This window comes from Poecilia mexicana, unplaced genomic scaffold (assembly GCF_051168715.1).
Source record: "Poecilia mexicana isolate PSO_F unplaced genomic scaffold, ASM5116871v1 scaffold_13, whole genome shotgun sequence".
Classification (NCBI taxonomy): Eukaryota; Metazoa; Chordata; class Actinopteri; order Cyprinodontiformes; family Poeciliidae; genus Poecilia; species Poecilia mexicana.
The window spans coordinates 17,833,575-17,854,862 of NW_028263382.1; the positions used below are offsets into that span (position 1 = coordinate 17,833,575).

Sequence of the window (21,288 nt, forward strand, 5' to 3'; positions counted from 1 at the left end):
ACTAAAGTGCTTTCTACTTTGACCCCTTCTTTGTTTTACACTATGTGTGTCTTATGCATCCCCTTTCTGGAGAAATGTTTCCCCAGCAAAAAAACAAAAAATTAAAAAATAAAACAAAATGAGAGATCCAAAATAAATGCACCTAAAATGTTTGCTTCAACACGGATGTTTTTAACTGTCCACAATGAGGCCATGTCACTCTTTTTTTTTTTTTTTAACCATATGCTCCAGATTTTCTTAACGTTTTTTTTTTTTTTTTCTTTTTTACTGCACACCAGCTGTTTTTTGTGTCTGTGTCTGGTTCTGTAATTAGCTGAATAAATGGGGTACAGCCACAGACTCTATGTGTATTAGGCCTACAGCATGAAAGGCATATTGATTGACTGACTAACCCAATCGAAACGTTATGGAAAGGTTATGTCTTTGAGGCTAGTGTAGTCTTCAATGTCGGTACATTTCTCATTCCTTATGACGACCTGGACTTTAATAATTCTATGGAATTGTAAATTGGGTACAGGTTTAAAGCCTCCATTTGAGACACTGCAGCATAAACTGGAGTCATTACTTAATTTTTTACCAAGCCGTCTTTTTTCATTGTCAAATCAGCATTTATGAAAGCTTTGTTTTACTTACATAAAATAGATCACTTTTATGTAACTATTTGTATCCTGATTTATGCAAACTCCATGTGCTGTTGTACAGCTTTTGATGTTTTTTTTTTTGTTTTTTTTTTATACAAGGTTACAAGGTAGTGCTGGGCAAATAGTGAGTCACTGCATGGAATTTTACAAGATATGGTCATTGCTTTTCTCATGACCAGTCACATAGTCTAATGAAGCAGCACGCTATCCCCTGAAGTCCAGTCATTCTTTGATGAAATGAGTCACAACCCATCTGTGTGTCTGTGTGTGTTTTGATTTGTGGTGTTAAGAGAAAGGCAGAGAACTGGAGAGTGGCAGATAAAGAAGTCAGTTTGTGTGAGAGTTTACATAACTACACTGTTACCCTCATGCTGGAAATCAATTCCATCTCATCTTGCAAAACACTAACTTTTCATGTTATCGAATTCTGGTTTATGTCTTCTTAATCAGTTAAGTTTGAGGTGTTGCGCATTCCTTTATCTTAGCAAGATAAAGGAATGTGTCAGCTTTTTTGTACATGTTTTACGCTCCTATTAGGCATGGAGGCGACACTGAGCTTAAAATAGAAGAGTAATTCATCATCCAGAGCTGAAACCATTTTGCCGCCTAGACCACAAGTCATTTTTGGTCACATTAGAGGAAAACAAGAAAGCTGTGAGAAGCACATTAGTGATTGTAAAACAGAGGTGGAATGTGAGGCATGCAACATGAAAACAGTGTGGTCTAGTGGGAATTTATTTATCAAGTGTCCATCTGCAGACCATACAACCTCTAATGTATGCATGGTGTATAATTAGATCCAGGCTTTTTGAAACATATATGCACCAAAAGAGAATGGTTGATTGTAAAGGCCTCAGTGAGCATGAATTCAGAGCTGCAGAGTGTTTTACATACAAGACTCACTCTTGTATCAGAAACCTGGCTGTGGAATGTGTTGCTTTGGACTAAAAATGGGACAGGCACTGTTTTGTTGGAAAAAATTAAACGTGGAGAGTAAACTGTTTGTCAGATATGTCGTGTGTTTGGGTTAATGCCTAAACAGTTCCCCCAGAGCATCCCATGTCTGTTTATAACAGGGACGGACACAGCCAATGAGGGATGTCGGTGCCGGGGTAGCTAGCCCTATATAGGACTGCACTAACACCACCTACCATTTCCATTATTGTGCTTGTCTGGCAGTTTTCTTTTTCCTAGAAACTTGGACCAGGGCAATGTATTATCAAAGTCAGTTTTGTTAAGTCACTTTTACAAGATCCTTTCCTGTTGACTATCATTTTTCTCCTAGACCTAAAGGAGAACTTAAGAGTTTTGCAATAGGTTTTTGCAATAGATTCATAACTATTGCCTAATCCTGAATACTTGAGGTATACCTACAGTTCAGCTGTTTTTGCAAGGCAGTTCAATATGGATCAGGGAGATACACTCTGTTTAAAGCAAATCTCTAATTAAGCTATGTGTCTGCGGTAGCGATGGTCCTGGGCAGCTTTTACTATGATGTCGGCAATAGGAGTCCTATCTCTTACAGCTTCCTAACATCACCGCAGGCTTGTGTTTCATGGAGGGCAGCCAGAAGCCAGTGGTTATGATGTTAGAATAAAACTAGTGTTTCAGTGCTGGTGCCTACGATGGTGGGATTTTCCTGGTTTGGTTTGCCTTAGCCTATCATTGTCCTGCTTTGAAGGAAGTTTTAGTCTGGGTCTGGGCTGGCTTCTTCACATTGCCTGCACGTCTATTCCTGGTCTTTTAGTTTTGAAATAGAAAATTGAAAACAGCTTGGCTAACTGAATAAAAAGCCCTGTTAAAACCAGACAGCCAGCCCTTACTCCCCCTCTTACTCGACTGCAACCCTCAGTAGCCACTTTATCACCCTGCACTGGTGAATGGACCCTCTTCATACTAGTAGGGTCTATGACCTCTTGTTCCCAGATTGGTGCTCTAGATATGGATCTTCATCAAAGGCACTCTTGGTTAGCACTTTCCAGCCCTGTTCAATTGAAGGTAGAGTAGACTGCCTCAGAAAACCAATTGCAGTATAAGGTCTTGTCTGATCGACTCAAACCTCTGTCTTTTTTTCTCCACCTTTATGTGCTGCTGTTGCGGCTTCCTGCATGTTGGGATATCCAGGAAATCCTTGGCAGTGACTGTAAAATGACCCTCACCTGAACTCACAACTCACCCCAATTCCCACAGGAAGTTGCAGCTTAACCACAGAAAATGGACTCTTTCACATTATAGAGATCCCTTTGAATAGCTTTTTAGACACAGTTCTCACGTTTTTTTTTGTTTTTTTTTTCACTGTCCACTTTCTATTTCCTACCCTGACACTTAACTCTCTTAGGCTATATATAGCTCAGTCACTTTATATAAAGCATATTGTCCCTTATTTATAGGGTCTGGTTGCCTGCTCTCTATGTATCATTGTGAGTGGAGGCAGCAGCACAGGCTTCATGAATGAACTGATCTTCTGCCAGAGGCTGGGAGATGGCTCCAGTCCCACTGTGATGTCACTCGCGAGATGAAGAGAAGAGCGAGGGGATCTTTATGAATCCTCCCATTCAATTGTTTGACTCTTTCTCAATTGCTTTTAGCCCACCACTGGTTCCCTTATCCCATGGTGGGCTCATTTTACAAGCTGGTGAGTCACGCTCCCCCAGCTCAGCTTCCCCTCAGCCATTCAAGACGCAATCTTTCTATCTTCCTCAGTCCTGCCCTGCCCTGCCTGGCCATGCCTACCGACGCCTTATTGACTTCAGTCTGAGCCACAACAATCCCAAATTCTCATCCATAAGCCAGAATGCAGACAAAGATGGCTGGTAATTTAGTGCATCCATGTCTGTTAAAAGGTGTCAGGCAGATTTGTTGTTTCACTTTGGTAATGTAACAGGAGCGCACGGGTCCGTGGAAGTTGTCCCAGTCATCATGACACGAGTAGCAAATCAATACCTTTTACTGCATGTCTATATAAAACACCACTCTCATTTGGTGATTCTTAGAATAGATTAACTTATTATTCATCATGCATCATTAGTAGAAATTGCCTCCAGTTCATTTTTCCACTGTAGGCACCCTTTCTTTCTAAGCCTTGTTGGTGAAATGTGAATGCCTTAATGTTGGCTCATGATTTACACCCTCTCCCACAATTCGTGAGCTAAGTGGATGGGACTCATTTTGCGGACAAACCCACACTGTCTAATGTGGAAAGTGATGACTTGTGGATGCTTTAAGGCTCTGCGCTCACTGACCATGTTGCATCTAATGGGACTCGCAGGCACTGAAATTGTATCAGGACTTCATCATTTACTAGAGATTGTCTAGGTCCGAGCTCGCCTCTTTCCTACTAATGGATGCGTATTGTACATTAGCGCTGCCATGGATAACTTTCGTATGGATCATTCGCCATGCAGACTGCTCTATTATCACTTTACTTTTGCATTTAGAGTTTGTCTTTCAATATTGTTCTGCCCTCCTCTTCATGCTTTATACACAAATAAAACAAAACTGTGCATTTTCTAAATATGCACAAAGCATATTTTCTTGATGTACATATTGTATTTACAGTTTAAGCTTTTAAAAAATGACAAAGCTAATTTTTTCAAATGTATGTAAACAACAACAACATGTTATAAAAACAAACAACAAAACTTGCATTTCACAGTTTAATTTTGTTTGTATTCATGATTCTCATACTTCTCTCATACTTTTCTTCCTTATAAACCCAACATCACTTGTACTCTGTGGTGTTTAGTGTCTTTTGATGGAGGATTTAGTGCTAAAGTAGGTTTCATTTTGCGTGGGCGAGCACACACAGCAGCCGGGCTGATGAAAGCGACCGGGAGGGAGGGGACTCAAACGGTTCGAAAGTGCAGACAAACTCCACTCCATCCAGCTCAAATAAACTGCCACATTTTGCGTCTGCCTTCACATCAAAGCGCAGACTGTCTGAGCCGTTTGCAACATGAGAGTATCTGCTCTGCTAAGGCCTCTTGAGAGGAAAATATGTTTGGTAGAAGGGTAGTTGACCCAAACTATCCAGAGCATGCTAAGGTCTTATTTTTATTATGGAACTGTGGAGTACAATTGCATGTGCAATGATGTACTTTAAAAATTATTTTAAGACTGGATTGTCTGGTAAGGGATTCTTGCACAGCGGCGGTTCTTGCATGAATGGTACCCTACCCGGTTCTCTTCCATGTTCTGCTGTTTTTTAAAAGACTTCCTGCAAAGTATGGAATACTCCAGTAAGGTTTGAAAATTGCCATTATTCATACTTGCAGCTTTCAACACATTGATTTTTACACTTATTGTAACACTGTTTGTCTTACTATTCCTTATAAAGTAACACACATCACTAGTGTTACTTTTGGCAGTTTATATGCATTGCTCAGATAAGCAAGAAAAATACAAAAACCTTCTTTCCCTCAGCTGACCAAAGATGTCCAGCAAAAAGAGGAGGAAGGGCAAAGCTGCCATACACTTTGCTCCATTCAGCCGAGGAAAACCTTGACTACTTTTGGCTTCTTTTTTTTTGCATCCCAACAATAAATCATGGTATACATTGATACCCAGTCCAGCCCTATTTTTTTTCCTATGAAACTTTTTATTTCTATAAAAGAGAGAAACATATTAAGACCGGCATAGTTGGACTTAAGTGAACAACCAAAAAAAAACACAAAAAAAAACACATCCTTTGTTCCAGGTCCCTTTTGAACAGGGACAAGAACAACAGAACGAGCCCTACTTTTTACTAACAGCCAGACAGACATTGATTACATGGGTGAAGGAGGGACAGCTGCTGTGCATTCCTGACAAGGTCGAGACGTCAGTGAGTGGTAAAAACAAGCATGAGCTGAGCTCTGCTTGGCAGATAAAACCACCCGACGGTGGAGATGCCAAGACATCTGGGTTCAACGAACGGTGGTTCTCTGCTGGCTAGTGACACAGTTTTCCCTCATACCAATTTGCCTGAAGTGATTAGATGAGTGATTTTTTTTTAACAGAATAGAAAGATGAAATGAGGAGATAAAAGTGACAAAAGTTGAGATCTGAAAAGCCTTTGCTGTGAATACACTACACCCTAGACGCTGCATTATGGCCTGCAAATTCAGCATTATCGTCTAATATACTGCACACTGAAGGTTATGCTAGATGTAGGCTTATTTTGTAAATTCTTGTGGGATATTTGCAGATTGAATGATTAGTTAGATGGTTGCACTGTCTGCTAAAAAAGTTTTGAGGTTTTTTTTTTTGTTTTTTTTTGGAGGTCTTTTTTTCCAGTGCTTTTAGCCTTGAGGTCTTTTTTGCCTTTCTTAGCTCATCACATCCCCTGCTTTGCCCCCTTTATCCCACACTTCTGCAGCTTGGTCAATCTAATTAGATGAGTGCAAGTCATCAGGCTCTGTTTAAAGCCATCAAAGGCAGCTCTGTTCCCTGCTGGGTGCCCACTGGCAGTGAGCAGAGAACAGTAAACGCAGTGTTGTCACTGCAACCCTCGAGACAGCCCAGCCCCTCCGCTTTCCGAGCCACCCACTGGCAGCCGCCGTGACATCATCACTCCATCCTGTGACCCTTGACCTGTCAGAATGTTTGACCCCATGCTTGGTCTCGCGACAGTAGTCTCACTATGTCAGGGCGACGTGGTAGGGGTCACGGTGTCACTGATGGGCACCAGGCATCGAGCTCCCACCCAGGGTGTGCAAGCAGGGGAGAAGTTTGGGTGTGAGGAGTTTGGAAATAAATTTGTCTCAATTTCCAAAGTTCTTTTGTACAAATCATGGTCTGTTGTGGCAGAATGTTGTTAATCCACACCACAACATATAAAACGTGTTTCTCAGTGATTTTTTTTTTTTTCCTGGAAACAGCCACATTCTCTGTTTTTTATCTAATTACATTTTTTCTGTTACATCAAGTGTTTTGTTTTTTTTTTTCCATAAAGTATAGCGATTCACTCCATTTCTTGCGTTGGTTGTATTAAGTCGTTTGTGGTGTTTGTGTGTCACTTTTTCCAAATAAAAGCATATTTCATGTATTGTGAATTCATGTTTTCCAGATCCAGAGTGTGGCGACGTTCCCCTTTTGACTCCAGGAAGTAAAGAGATGATGTCCCAGGCTCTGAAAGCCACCTTCAGCGGCTTCACAAAAGAACAGCAAAGGCTGGGTATTCCCAAAGGTAAAGAGAGTCAGTTGCTCATTTGTGGAAATTTAATTTTCTAACTTGGGTCTTAGACTGTCAAAATCACATCACACATGTTTTTTTTTTTTTTTTTTCACCCCCGAAACTTAATTTAATGCATTCTTTAAAAATGACTAAAAGCAAGACCAATATATTCCTACTCCACGCATTATGGTGCAAGCAGACTTTTCTTCTTGAACGGGTGGAAAATGATGAGTTTGCCCATAAACCCAGGCAACCACAAACAGAATTCATGCTGTTTGCAATCAGCCTTGCTGACAGTATTGCAATGTAATCCCACAATAACTGACAACTATTTTTTTTCTCTAATTTTCATTACCACTGTGGTTTATGTTCCTTTCCTCCTCTATGTTCTTTGTAACACTTCGCAGTTAGTAAGCACAACATCAGAAAGCACAAGTCCACTCTATTGAATCAGTCACTGGTTTAGATGAATGTCTGCACATGCACTTTGAATGAGTTTCACAGCAAATATACCAATCATCAGCTATTTATTGCTCTGCAGATCCCCGACAGTGGACAGAAAACCATGTGGCTGAATGGCTTGCATGGACCATAAATGAGTTCAGCCTGAAGAACGTCGACTTTGAGAAATTCGGCATGAACGGTGCCAACCTGTGTGCGATGGGGAAGGAGCGCTTCTTGGACTTAGCACCTGACTTTGTGGGCGACATCCTGTGGGAACATTTAGAAATGCTCCAGAAAGGTAACGCTACAGTAATCTCAATGAGAAAACTAATATATCTTCTGTATTTGCTGTATGAAAAAAAAAAAAACAACAAAAAAAAAACAGGCTGATTTAATGTTTTTCTGTCTGAGGGTTTCTGTGGCAATTACTTTAGTAACAGGAGCCAAACAGGAAGGCACGTTTTGGCTCAAGACATAAATTTTTGATCATGCTGGATGCAGTTACACGATAGAAAAAAAAAAGACAAAAAAAATCAATGATGAGGTCACTGACGCTTATTCTCTATCCATTTTTTATGAAGAGGATACAAAGCATTTCCCCATCAATGGACTGACCTCCAACTTCCAGGAATCCCGCTATACCTCAGACTATTTTGTCAGTAAGTACTCATCACAGTCATTGTCAATCGTGCTCTCTAATTGCCAAATATGCATGCATAAAAAAAATGATTGAACGTGAATCAGCTTTGTGAATACAAACAGTTCAGTAATGCATTCATCCACATTAACATTGTAAATAACTCTAAATTTAGGTTCTGCTTCTAAACTCATGCCAAAGATCTACAGGGATCATTTTGTGCATTAAGTGATTCAGAAAATGTATCATTTGAGCAATTTTTTTTTGGTATCATTTCAACACAAGAGGAATGCTGACTGTACTGCCCTTTGCTTCTTTTTATCCTTCTGTTTTACGTTTTGCTCTTGCTATCCCCATTAACTTGCCTCTGTGTTTTCAGGCTATGGTATTGAGCATGCTCAGTGTGTCCCTCCTTCTGAATACTCAGAACCGGGCTTCATCACGGAGTCATATCAGACGCTTCATCCCATCAGCTCTGAGGAACTGCTCACGCTCAAGTATGAAAGCGAATACCCCGGGATCATCCTACGAGACACAGCCCTCAACTCCATGCAGGGAGACTACTTCTCTGTCAAACAGGAAGTGGTGTCCCCCGACAATATGTGTGTGGGACGCCTCAGTCGAGGTGAGGAGCCATATGTGATACAGTGCTTTGCGAAAGTATTCATGCCCTCTACGCATGTCCTTGTTTTCGCGACGTTTATGAGCACAAACTTTATTGTATGTTACTGAGAATTTTTTTTCGGTAGAGCGGCACATAATAGGGTGTAGCTGTGAAGTGGAAAGAACATAGTTAAATGTTTTCAACATATTTTCTCAAAATAAAAATAAAAATAGTATGAAGCGTGGCATACACTTGCATTTAACCTCTTTTGCTGTGATACTTTGAAAGAAAATCTAATTCAAATGCCCTCGGATTCAAGATAGGATGTTCCTTTATTGATCCACAAGTCAGGCATCACAACAATAAAAACACAAAATAAATGCCAAAGTAATGCGGTCTCAGAATAAACCCAGCTGTTCTATAAACACTTGTTACAAATATTAGTGAACGAACCAGCATCATGAAAACCAATCGACACAGCAGACAGGTTAAACTTAAAGTTTCAAAGTAGTTTAGAGCAGAGTTCTCTTCTAAACAATGCATGCAAAGCTTTAAACAAAACTGATTAGTTTGCTGGTGTAACAGGAAAATATGTGAAAAAGTTCAAGTGATTTGAATGGCTTTGCAAAAACATTTCCCTTATCCCAGGTAGATTCTTTCAGTGATTGAAAGTAGCAAACATTTCACGCCAAACGGAATATTTATTTCAAACCGAGTTATTAAACCTACCCATAGGTGCATGCATGCGTTTGTGTGAATGTGTGCAAACGTTGGAGGTGTCTGTGGGTGTCGGCCTGCGTGTGATTGTGCTGAAGCTACCAGAATCTTGTCATGCCACATCAGTGTGCACGCATTAGAAGAGAAGAAAAGCAGGCCCTCTGGTTGGTTTGTGGTTCATGCAAACCTGCCTCACATACTCTAGACTAGGTTGGGAAAAAAAAGAAAAGCCTATTGTTTTTGTCAGAGTGATACACGAACCGAAGCCACAATGTGTTCTCTGCTTACCGCTTGTCCCTTATGTAAAGCAGTTCAAGTGGTGTAACCTTAAAGAAGGACGTTTTTTTTTTTTTTTTTTTCTGTCTTGTTTTTCTTGGCCTCTTTTCCTCGATTCAGTCTCTATGTTCTGCGTAAGGAGATAGAAGTGTCATCCTCGGTTAGCAAGCAAGGGGTTTTCTCATGAAACGGTTTGCTTTTTTAAAATGTGCAGGCTTGTTTTCTCTCCCAAGTGATAGTTTACAGAGGACTTAGCATCGTGGTTTACATTTTAAGCCATGAAGAGAGAGGCTTTTCTTCTCACAAATCCCCAGCTGTATAAATGAATAGCATCTGCCATGTACACCATTGAACGCCTCCCCTACCCCCTTCTTTAGTCGTTTAAGCGTTTGCCTGCAAGATTTAAGGTTCAATCTTCACGCAACACGCATACCGCGCCTCTCAAGCATTGTGTTGTGCTTGCTCGACGTGGGAAAGTGCTTTGTGTCCCGGCTGATATCCACATGTGGCTTCAATTTTACCAGCTGAAGATCTCGGCATCGGTTGAGGCATTGCATTATCTGTCATTTGTTAATGACTTACCATTCAAAGATGCCGCTTATCTTTCCCAGGGCCAAAAATAGCAAGACAGTTTGTGGGATTCTTCCATTTAGAATCAAATCCAAATGGTGGTTGTAAAAGCGAAATGGGGTGTGAAATGGAGAGAGTGGCATAACACAGAACTGTATGGCTTAGTGACACTCAAAGTTTCTACTTCTAGCGTGTTTTATTTGTGGCTTTTCTAACTTTTGCTCGTAAGTTGGCCGTTTTCCAGAAACATTTTGCATTGAAACATTGAAATCAGAAATTCTTTTATGCAAAAGTATTATTCCTTCTTGAACTTTTTTTTACATTGTAACCTTCAGTGTTATTCCTGTAATACACCAACACAAAAGTAGTACATCATTGGAAAAATGAATCACTTTCAACTTTAAGAAAAAAAAAAGGCATGCAGGTATATTCAGCCTCTGTTACTTCTACTCCTAAATAAAATGCATTGTAGCCGATTTTCCTCTGGAGGCATCCATATAGGTGTATAACTGAATCCCAGTGTAGCTATAGCTGTAGATGGAATGGGCATTAGTCAATTACCAAGACACACATGAGACATGACAGGAGTAAAGTTGTGGAGATGCTTAAATCACAGTTGTGGCATAAACCAATATTCCAAACATCTTACAGAGAGAGCACTGCTGCAAAGCAGAAAAGTTGGAAATTATTGTATATTTAGTTGTTGGTTTGGACCAAAATCCAACTGAGAATCTGTGGCCAGATTTTGAAATCGGTGTTTTCACATGCTGTCCTAGAAATCTAACATTTATTTTGCTTTTATTAACCCTTTCTTAAAGACTGCATACAAGAAAAACAAAATACAACTAAATATTATTATTGCTTTAAAGTTTCCCAATGTAGTAAAGTTAACCGTCGTCCTTAATGACAAATCTCTTCTTTTTTTTTTTCCCCCCTGTTCTTGTTCCAATGTCCTGCCAGGTAAGCTCGGTGGCCAGGACTCCTTCGAGAGCATCGATAGCTTTGAAAGCTGCGACCGACTGACCCAGTCGTGGAGCAGCCAGTCCTCGTTCAGCAGCCTGCAGCGGGTACCGTCCTACGACAGCTTTGACTCGGAAGACTACCCCACCGCCTTGCATGGCCACAAGCCCAAGGGCACCTTCAAAGACTACGTGAGGGAGCGCTCCGACCTCAGCAAGGACAAGCCCGTCATCCCAGCGGCAGCGCTGGCGGGATACACAGGTAAGACGACCAGAAGTCGAACGTCAAATGGGACGATTCCGTTGCTTGAAAAATCTTTCGTGGGACACTTAGAAGGTTAGGCTTCAAACTGTAAAATTTCACAAAAATAATTTCATTTTTCAATTGAAATTATAGCTTTGTAAGGTAGTGCTTTTATGCCTTCGCCAGACTTCAAGTGAAAAAAAAAGCTGTTGCTCCTTTTAGTTTCACTGCACAGCTGTAACACACTTGTTGATGCTCTGCAAAAGTCCCACGTGTGGGAGGTTTGTATTTGCACCACTTTTAGAATAGAAAGAGAGAGAGACACCTTTTACCCAAGTTGCCCAAGTTACTCAGATCAAAGAAAACAAAATAGATTTTGCTCCTGCCTCCTCCTCCTCCTCTTCCTCCTCCTCCTGCTTCTTCTTTGCTCTCTATTTTTCTTTCTCACCCTCTTGTTCTGCCTTCACTTCTCATCTACCTCATTGGTATCTCCAGCCCGCATCTAAACCTATTTTTCCAGGTCGTCCTAGCAACGGTGGTGAAAAAAAAAAAAAAAAAAAAAAAAAAAAAGAAATTATGCCTGCCCTTGCTCGTAGCACTACAGCAAAATTATCTCTTCATCTTACTGAGGCATCTTCGCACCCGTACATGCTCGAAAAAGCTGCTTGACGTACGCTCTTCAGGTTCACTAAGATGTGGAGATACTCGCAAGCCTCTAAAGCAAATGCACTATTTCTGCATCTGTTTCAGGTTTTGGTTTAAATTCTGCTCCTGTTGGCTTGAATTGTTAACCTGATGTGTGCAGCAAGATAAATAGATGTTTTATCATTGTTTTTGTTTGGTGCTGTCATTGGGTCGATTTAATCTCGATGTTTATTTCATAATACCTGAGGAGAAGTCTTGAATCGGTTTTCTCATTCGCTCCTCTGTAAAAGCAAGATTTTGAAGACCGTTGATAGCTTGCAGTGCAGACACTGCACCCCGGGACTTTTTCTGTCCTGCTTAAAATTATAGTCACAAGAGTGCACCACTGTTTGTAATAAAAAAAAGGGGAAATCCCAGCAAATGTTTCCAACGTCACAAACAATACATACATGAGATCTCATTAGACGGACCCACAGTCGGTATGCACAAGTTAATTCTTCATGTGCATGGTTATTAGTTCAAAAGCCACTTGTGGAACAATGAGTCATTCATTTGTAATGATGCTGGAAAGATCTTCTAATGGATTTATAATCAAATAACAAAGAGAAGATGCAGCTCCTCTAGAACCATCAGAGTCCCACGTTGCTCCTTGCAACCTTTTTGACGAAAATGGCAAACCGCTAAAATAAAAGAAAAAAAATAAATAAATAGAAAGAAAGAAAACCCTTTGCAAAAATTTGGCTTTTATGGCATGATCATTTGTTTTTACAAAAAAAAATAAAAAATACAAGAAACAAAATAATTGTTGCTAAAATATTTATCAAGCAAGTTCTGTTTCAGGTGCAATGTGTTGTGTTATTTCAATCTGAAGAAAAAAAAAAGCTTTCGTCAGCTTTATAGTAGAATGCAAGGTGAAAGTACATTCACCAACCAACTGTTTTAGATACGCCTGCTCAGCAATTTTCTGGCAGCAACCCAGTGACTTTAGGAGTCACCACTTACTGAAGTTCAAAAAAGGTATCAGAAATGAGATTTAGTCAGTTTGAATTTGGCAGCGTTGTTAACTTTTGATAAAAATGTCTTCCAGTGTTAAATGCTCATTAGAATTTAAAGCTTATTGATCTTTGAGAATATGTTCTTGCATCATTATGCCATTACCATTGTATTACTTGAAAATGGTTAATTGTTTACCACAATAACTTCCAGGACAATTTGTCGTCCAGTAAATTTTGCTCATCATTACAGGCCTATGCCCACATCATCCAATGAATGATTCTAACTCCACCAGTGCAACAGACCATGTCTAAAATCTCAAATCATTTTAAAATATTTACTTGAACATTGCAATGACTTCACCAATCAAGGCCTTGAGGCCCGGTGTCCTGCAACATTTAGATGTGTCCCTGGTCCTACACACCTGAATCCGATAGCTGAATCATCCCCTCAATGCGCAGTTAACTTCTCCAGAGTCCTGTTAATGGCTTTATTATTTGGCTCTGTTGTGTTAAAGCAGAAACACATCTTAAAGTTACAGGCCACTAAACCTTGAGGCCCAGGTTTTGAAGACCCCATCTATTAGAGCATCTTTGAGATGTGGTGGAACAAGATATTTGCATCCTGGATGTGCAGAGGACAAATATGCAGTAACTGCATGCACCGAGTGTATAATATTCATCCTGTAAAGAAATGGAAAGAAATATTTTCCATGGCATGCTCTGATGATGGATGAAGTTAAATCCTACCAACGTGGAATTTATGTTTGCGTGTAGAGCCGTGTGCATATCCATGTCCTAACAAGGCAGATGGAGGACGTAAAAATCAAAAACCAAGGCAAATGAGTTAGAAACGTAAAAAAGTGTAAGGAAAATCGAAGCTCGCGTTTAGAATAAACAAACATTTCCAAAACAGCGTTTATGATAACTCGACAAGTTGCTCTGCTTGGTTTCCTGTCCCGGTGTGACAGGTGACACTTACAGCGAGGACAGGGAGTCAGATAAGGCTGCTGAGTGATAAGTGAAGCTCCAGTTGTCGTCTTTGCAGGTTTCCTGTGAGAGCTTGTTATTTACACCTCTGTCTGCTCTAACACCAGGCAGCTTTAAAAACTGCTAAACCCTCAATATTTTAATACTGATAACATGTGGATCTTTTTCTTTTTCTGCTAAAAGATGCTCTCTTTTTTTTTGCACTCCAACAATAAATTAGTCTCGCTCATAGTTTCACTAATAACTAAAAATGACATTAATAAAAAACTCCATTTGTCTATTAGTTTCCCTGTGTCTGTCTTAGCTGCAAATATTTAACCCCTTAACTGCTGCCCGCAAATCGCTTACATATTTGTTTCTGGGTCCAAGAGGTCACCAGCGCCCTCATGACATTTAAGAGCTTTTTAAAGCACATATGGTGTACCATGAATTACATTCTAAAGACTGCTGCAAATGAAAGCCTCTACCCTTTTGCCACAGTGTATGCTCTTTCAATGAAGCTCTTTGTACATGAAGAGAGCAACATATTTTTGGAAACTTTTTTTTTCTTTTTCTTTTTTTTTTTTTTGGAATGGATCGCTTGTGAGAGCACAGCGGGCTGGTATCACCCATGTATGTGGGCTGACTGCTACTTTGACTCAATTTTGAGCATTTTGGGCCTGAAAGACAAAGACTGTTGCAAGGAAGCCACTTCTTTCTATATCCAAAGTGGCTGTTTGTTCTGCACCGTCTTCAGTCCCAGCAGGAGTTTTATAAAAAGCTCCCCCGAAATGCCATTTCAAGCTTTCGGCCCACGCGTCTATTTCACTGAAAGCTTTGGTTTTGTGTTGTGTAAGGGCACATACGTTTTTTTTTTTTTTCTCTTACGCACTCGCGAGACACAGAGAGTGAGACAGATAGGTGAGTATAGCTAAACTGCTGAGGCGGCGTATGCTGCACAGGCAGGTGTGATTTCAACATACGAGCCTCAAAAGTGGGCGCGTTCCTCTATGTGAAGAAAACCACACGATCAAAGTGTAGCGCAGTGAATCTAGTTCATAGACAAAGCCTTTTTTTTTTTTTGATCCTCTTTGTTCTGCCTTTCCACCTTTTTCCATCAAGTGATACAAACTCTTGTATTAGTTTTTGTTTAAAATAGGTTTTATTGGGTTACTATTTTAGTCCTTTTTCTTAAAAAATACAACCCTATTGTAGTATACGTGAGGCTTTGGGAGCTGTTCTCTTCTTGAAGCACTGGTTGTAAGTCGTTAGATGTGCTGCAGAAGCCCAGAGGCAGCGCCTCTTTTTTTTTTAAATGATGATTTCATCAGTAAGGAACTCATACAGACACAGACTCTAGATTCACATACTGTACGGGGCCAATGGCAGACAAGGGACTACATGATGAATGAGACTGTTGTATTTAGGAGGACATTTGCTTCCACTGCTTTCCTTCAGCCTGACCCAGATCAGAAGGTTTACTTTGTCCTTCTTCAGACCTAAGTGAATAATTGGCATGAATATTTAACAGTTTCATATTTAGGACTGGACTGTGTTATGTGTGGCATCCTGGTTGACCTTAAAATCTGTGTTTTCTTTCCTGGTGAGTGTATCTTGCACTGCAGTAAGTTGTGAAATCTCTGAAAGCAACATGTACCTACAACTGTTCTTTAAGACCTTGGTTTGTATGCAGCATTACCATTCCATGGATGCAGGGCGTTATTATTTAAATTGCAGAATTCTAACAACTTAAACCAGTTGGTAAGCTTCAGAACTTGGGAATGTTCCCGTAAGCCAGATCTCCTTTGGCCTGAGCTAACACTTACCTCAGTAAATCCTCACACCAGCCAGCATCAGCACAAACAACAATGCCTTCTCTCCAAGTAAGCTGGCTAAACAAAACACCTCCTTCAAACATGCTCTCACATCTGTTCCACAGGCAGTGGCCCCATCCAGCTGTGGCAATTTCTCCTGGAGTTGCTGACCGACAAGTCCTGCCAGTCCTTCATCAGCTGGACAGGCGACGGCTGGGAGTTTAAGCTCTCTGACCCAGATGAGGTGAGAGGCTGTGACCCTGTTGGTCACTGGCACACGAGATGGGAGGTCCTAAGTGTTTGGCCAGATGAAAAAGATGTCTTATTTGTGAAAACAGTTGCCTATTGTTTCTGACTTCAGTAATTGTGTAGCGTGGTACTTAGGCTGGTCTATCACGAGTAGGTCCAATTTAAATACAGTATAAACTATGTAGTACCTGGCAAAAGTACTTTTTTTCATGTTTTGTCACATGGCAATTCCAGTTTAAGCAATTAGGTTTAACTGGGATTGTATGACAGACCAACTCAAAACTCTACATATTTGTAAACTGGAAGGAATTATGCATAGTTTTCAAAATTATTAACAAAAACCTCCCAAGACATTCTGTGATATCTCTGCCTGTAAGCTAGACTTTTTGCAGCCAGTCCATTTTCCCATAGTTCCACCAATCTGACCAGCTTCCTCTCTCATGTTAGGATAAAATGACACCCTCAGCATGATGCTGCCACTCCACAAGATTCCCAACAGGGTGGTTTGTTTGGGGCTGTGCAGTATTGTTTTTCTGTAACTCTCTGCATTTCTAACTTTGGTTTTATGTGACCAGAGTTGTTCCACATTTTGCTATTCTGGACAACTGATCCAATGGAGCTGTAAATCTCTACAGCTCCACCAGCTTTTCTCTAATTAATGTTTCCTTTGTCATGTTTTGCAGCTCAGATGGACAACCATGTTAAATTACATGCAACTGGGCTGAATATACTAGGGAGTTTACTAGTTAAGGTTGTTATTTACCCTTTAATATATTTATGGTTGTCACAATACAAATATACAGCTCTGGAAAAAAAAATGAAGAGACCACTTAAAATGATCAGTTTTTTTCTGATTTTACTTTTTATAGGTATATTTTTGAGTAAAATGAACATCGTTCTTTTATTCTGCGAACTACTGATAACATGTCTCTGAAATTCCAAGCAAAAATGTGGTATTTATTTGCAGAAAAAAAAGAAATGGTCATAATGATAAAACAGATGCGGTGCTTTCAGACCGCAAATGATGCAAAGAAAACAAGTTCATATTCATTTAGCGTCAGCAATAATAAGGAAGAGTTCGGAAATCAATAGTTGGTAGAATAACCATGAGGTTTCCAATGGGGTTCACTTTGTGTCGATCTATCATATAAAATTTGTGATTGTAAGGCAGCAAAATCTGAACTTTTTTTTTTTTTTTTTTTTTACTTATTTCGATGTGCTCTTTCTTTCTCTCTGTGCAGGTTGCCCGGAGGTGGGGCAAAAGGAAAAACAAGCCCAAGATGAATTATGAGAAACTGAGCCGTGGCTTGCGCTATTATTATGACAAAAACATCATCCACAAGACGTCTGGGAAGCGCTATGTCTACCGCTTTGTCTGTGACTTGAAAAGCTTGCTGGGCTACACACCCGAAGAGCTGCACGCAATGTTGGACGTAAAGCCTGACACAGACGAGTGAAAGCAGAGCTGGCGAACAGAGCAAAAAGAAACTTAGGACAAAAGTTGAGCTACTGGGACTGAGGCTCATGACGTTGTCTTAACTGTTTGATAAGAGTTGGTTATCCATTTTTCTGGGGGGACCGAAAAGTTTTTAATGACTCAGTGATGGTCTTTGTTGGATTTGAGCTCCAGTCTTTCAGACCACGTTTTAAAAGGAAGGCAGAAGCCAAAAAACAAAACCTGTATTCACAACCTGTTGGAAATGACGAGTGTGCATGAATGTGTGAGTGAGTGTGGGATTGCGCGCGCGTCTGACATAATACTGGTATTATTTAGCAGCTCAAGGTAAATGAGACGCTACTGGGTAGAATTATCAGGTTATCTCGTGTTCTGTTTATGTAGCAACGAGGGGGAGGCGAGAGCTCTGCGATACAAGGTGTGAATGAACGAAGTCGAGAAGGAGCCTTTTTAAAGTAACTTGTTTCATTTTTGAGTTAAGCAACAAGCAGGTGAAAGGTTCCTGCTGAGATAACAGTTGCCAAAATGTCAAAACGGAACAGATATTTACAACCATTATCACTGTTTCTCTCCTGCAAGGGGAGAGCTTTCAGCAAGGACCAAAAAAAAAAAAAAAAAGTGTAATGTAGGATTTGATGTTTGAGGACCATATGCTTGTGCCAGTATTATGTTGTTAGAGCACCCGATTTAAGTCCACCAGGCCGATCACTGGGCAGAGTATTTTTGTCTTTAAGTGTTTCAAATTAGACTTCATCATTGAATGCCAAGTTACACTGTTCTGTTCTCATAGCAGAAATGTGCCGATTTGAGTCAGACAACACTAGAGACGCACTGGCCCTGTGCTCTGTCAGGTTTGAAGAGCCTGTTGGAGATTACTCATACCCAAAGAGGTCTGCAAGACAACCGAAAGAAGCCGTTACTTTTGAAACTGACGCTTTCACCTTTATGTACATGTCGCCACCTTGTTAGGGACACATTCTGTGACTGAAACGTATGCGTTTTTTGCATAATGCCTCCAGTATTAGCAAACTGTAGACAATCTACGTGGGGAGAATCAGTAGACGTTGGTGCAAATTAGATGAACAATCTTGTCAGTTCACTGTCCACATCAACCAATCATTTTAATGATGTTTTAGTAGTCCTGTCTGTCTGTCCTGTAAAAGTTATTATACCGATTGGCAGGTTTTTAACGCAGCCATAAGAATGTCAAATGTGGGTCAATTTTTGTTTGTTATGCAGAACATTTTGTCCATAAGAAAGGAGCTAGAGTAGTGTGATGGTATAACGTAAGAAAAAATAGAAAGTCAATAGACAAATGTTGACTTTAGAGAACGGGAACCTGTTTGTTATGAATGAAGGTCATGGAAAGAAGTACGTGGATAGCGCAGGTGAATTATCACTTAGGCAACAGAAAGGGCACAAGTTGATTTGTGTGGGTCTTGCATGGCTGATGGCAGACTATTCAGATTGTAGTTTATGTGCGTTTTTAATCAATGATCAAAAATAATATATGCCTCAGAGAGTGTCGTATTCTAAGAGCACATTTATAACAATTCACTGGTTACATTTTAGGCAAATTGGCAGCGGCTTCCTCCACAAACAGTGGGAACAGTGTCAGTACACTGGGAAATGCCAAAGTTGAATATTATCCTAAAATACTATGTTATTGTTTACAGTGGCTGAATGTTACCCATATGGATGGAAATAGCTTTGGAGATGTCTATTTGTACAGATTGTATTTCATAATGCTTTACTGAGACCCGGATTACACAAATAATCAGGAGACAAAGCAGGAATAATAACCAAAACTCATGTGAGGTCTTTCGGCTACGGTGCTTTGGGTGTCTACAGCGTTTGACACGGAGCAGAAATTTCTCATGTATTTGGAAAGTGTTGTCTTTTATCTTTTTTTTTTTTTTTTTTTATATTTGTTAAGCAGACAGTTTTTGGACAAAGTCTTTGCCATTTCGGGTTTCCCCCACTGAGAGATGCTGTATTTGTTCTTCTTGTCTAACTGGTAAAACGCTCCATCGTTATCGAGCACTGACTCAAACCTGTGTTGCTTTTACAACAGAGAATTGGATCCTAAAAATGTATTAAACTGCACTGTATGTTATTTTCTTTCTACATGTCGTTTCAAAACAGTGTTTATTATTTTGTGTCGTGTGTTTGTTTTTTTTTTTTTACTTTTGTCATGATGTTCATAACAAAGGACAACTTTAATGCCTATAATGTTAATATTTTTTTTTTTTAAAACGTGTTTTGTCAGGAACCATTCTGTTGTTCAATGTGGGAGACTACAATCTACTGCAGGACTTGTGTTATCAGTGACAAGAGCATACACACCAATATTTTGTGGCATATGCATATCTCAAAATGGATTTTAGAAGGAAAGCCTTATTGTTTTTTAATGGATGTTATTCTTTTCTGTATATTTTATAGTGTCTTTGTATTTTTGTTATGAGATCATTTTTATTGTATTTAGTTCACAAACATTTGAATATTTTTCAATAATTTATATTTTATAAAAGACGAGAGACGCAGACAGCTGGTGCTTTCATGGGAATTTAAAAGGTAGCGCAGGACAAAAATAATGTAGCGGATTTTATTTCCAATTGTCTGTTTTGTTTTTTTGTTTTGTTTTTGTTCTTTTTTTAATATCAAAAATAGACCTGTCTGCTTGAGGAAAAAAAGGCTGATGCTGGCCCATCAATGATTTCTGCTGGAAAGGTTTTATAAACTGTAGCTTCTATTTCTAAAATGTACTTAATGTACTTCAAAATGTTATAAAATATATGTGAAGAAAGACTTTAGCATTCTGTGTGGTGTGTTATTTAATTTATTCATCATTTATCTTGCATAGACAAGGTGTGGAACTTTGCAATCAGGTATTTTTATTTTTAATTTTATTGGAATGAGCTTAATTTCAATATATTTTGTGAGGGTTGTGCTTGTTTGCATGTGTCAGATAATATCTATTATAACTTTTAACATTTGAGATTCCAACCAAAAAATATCATTGGAACAAGAAGGACAATAGTATTAACTTGAACCAGCTGAAGCTGTGACTCCAGAGTACAGAGTAGGAGGACATTGAAACATAAACCGACCACAGAGTGTCCCAGTTTTGACAAGTGTTTCTTATGTGTTGATAAGGTCATGTAAAAATGAAACCGACACATTGGGACTCATTCATGTTCTAGCAACCCCTCATATAAATTCCACCATAGATAGAAAACATGCAGAGCCGTGGCCTGCTGCCTCAGACTGCACAGATGTTTTGGCCCTTCACCAGCCGAGTAGAAACACATTCAGATCACCGTGTCGTCATTATGAATGAAAAAGACAAAGCAGAGTCAATATTTTAAAGGCTACGATGTGTGTTTAGTTAAAGACAAATTCGCACACTTCAAAAAATATATTAATGAATTCAGTATTTTACGTGTGCATGTATATTAGAACAACTGTGCTGCCTTCATTCCCAATATTCTCTTCTCAGTGCTTTTCTTGGCTGAGGGCAGGCTGAGGTTACCAGGTGGTTCTTCTCCTATTCCACCTCCTCGCTCTGACTGGGCTGATGATTGAAACCAGACATGACTGTTGGGCAGGTTTTAAAATACCCTCCCAGACAGTGCAAGCTCTAACAGTCCATTGTGATACCACTCATGCCCACCAGCTCCACATCCAAACACAGATTCAAAGCTGGGTCATGAAGAATCCACTTCCCCCCGCCCCGTCTGCCTTCGTAACCGCGCTTAAATCTTCCACCGATTTAACGAGATTTAAGACGGAGGCCTGCAAAGAGCAGAGGAAGTCTGAGCAGAAAGTGAGAACAGTCACAACTGACAGTCACAGAAAAATCACAGATAACTCTTTGCTGCTCCGTCCAAAAGGATCCTCCTCCATGTTCATCCATC

At 39.9% G+C, this 21,288-nt stretch overlaps 1 protein-coding gene across 3 annotated transcripts in view; it reads left to right on the forward strand.

The window, feature by feature from the left end:
• The window catches only part of ets1 (ETS proto-oncogene 1, transcription factor), a 41,360-nt gene extending 21,176 nt beyond the window's left edge, over window positions 1-20,184 (forward strand). For 2 of the 3 annotated variants that reach the window (XM_014969836.2, XM_014969839.2), the window contains 7 exons: window positions 6,688-6,807; window positions 7,337-7,537; window positions 7,821-7,898; window positions 8,256-8,501; window positions 11,004-11,264; window positions 15,792-15,910; window positions 17,157-20,184. In XM_014969836.2, coding sequence (XP_014825322.1) covers window positions 6,688-6,807; window positions 7,337-7,537; window positions 7,821-7,898; window positions 8,256-8,501; window positions 11,004-11,264; window positions 15,792-15,910; window positions 17,157-17,372 — 1,241 coding nt within the window. In that variant the 3' untranslated portion in view covers window positions 17,373-20,184. The remainder of the gene's footprint in view (window positions 1-6,687; window positions 6,808-7,336; window positions 7,538-7,820; window positions 7,899-8,255; window positions 8,502-11,003; window positions 11,265-15,791; window positions 15,911-17,156) is intronic. The other variant, XM_014969838.2, reaches the window with a different exon arrangement.
• Window positions 20,185-21,288: the final 1,104 nt, after the last annotated feature.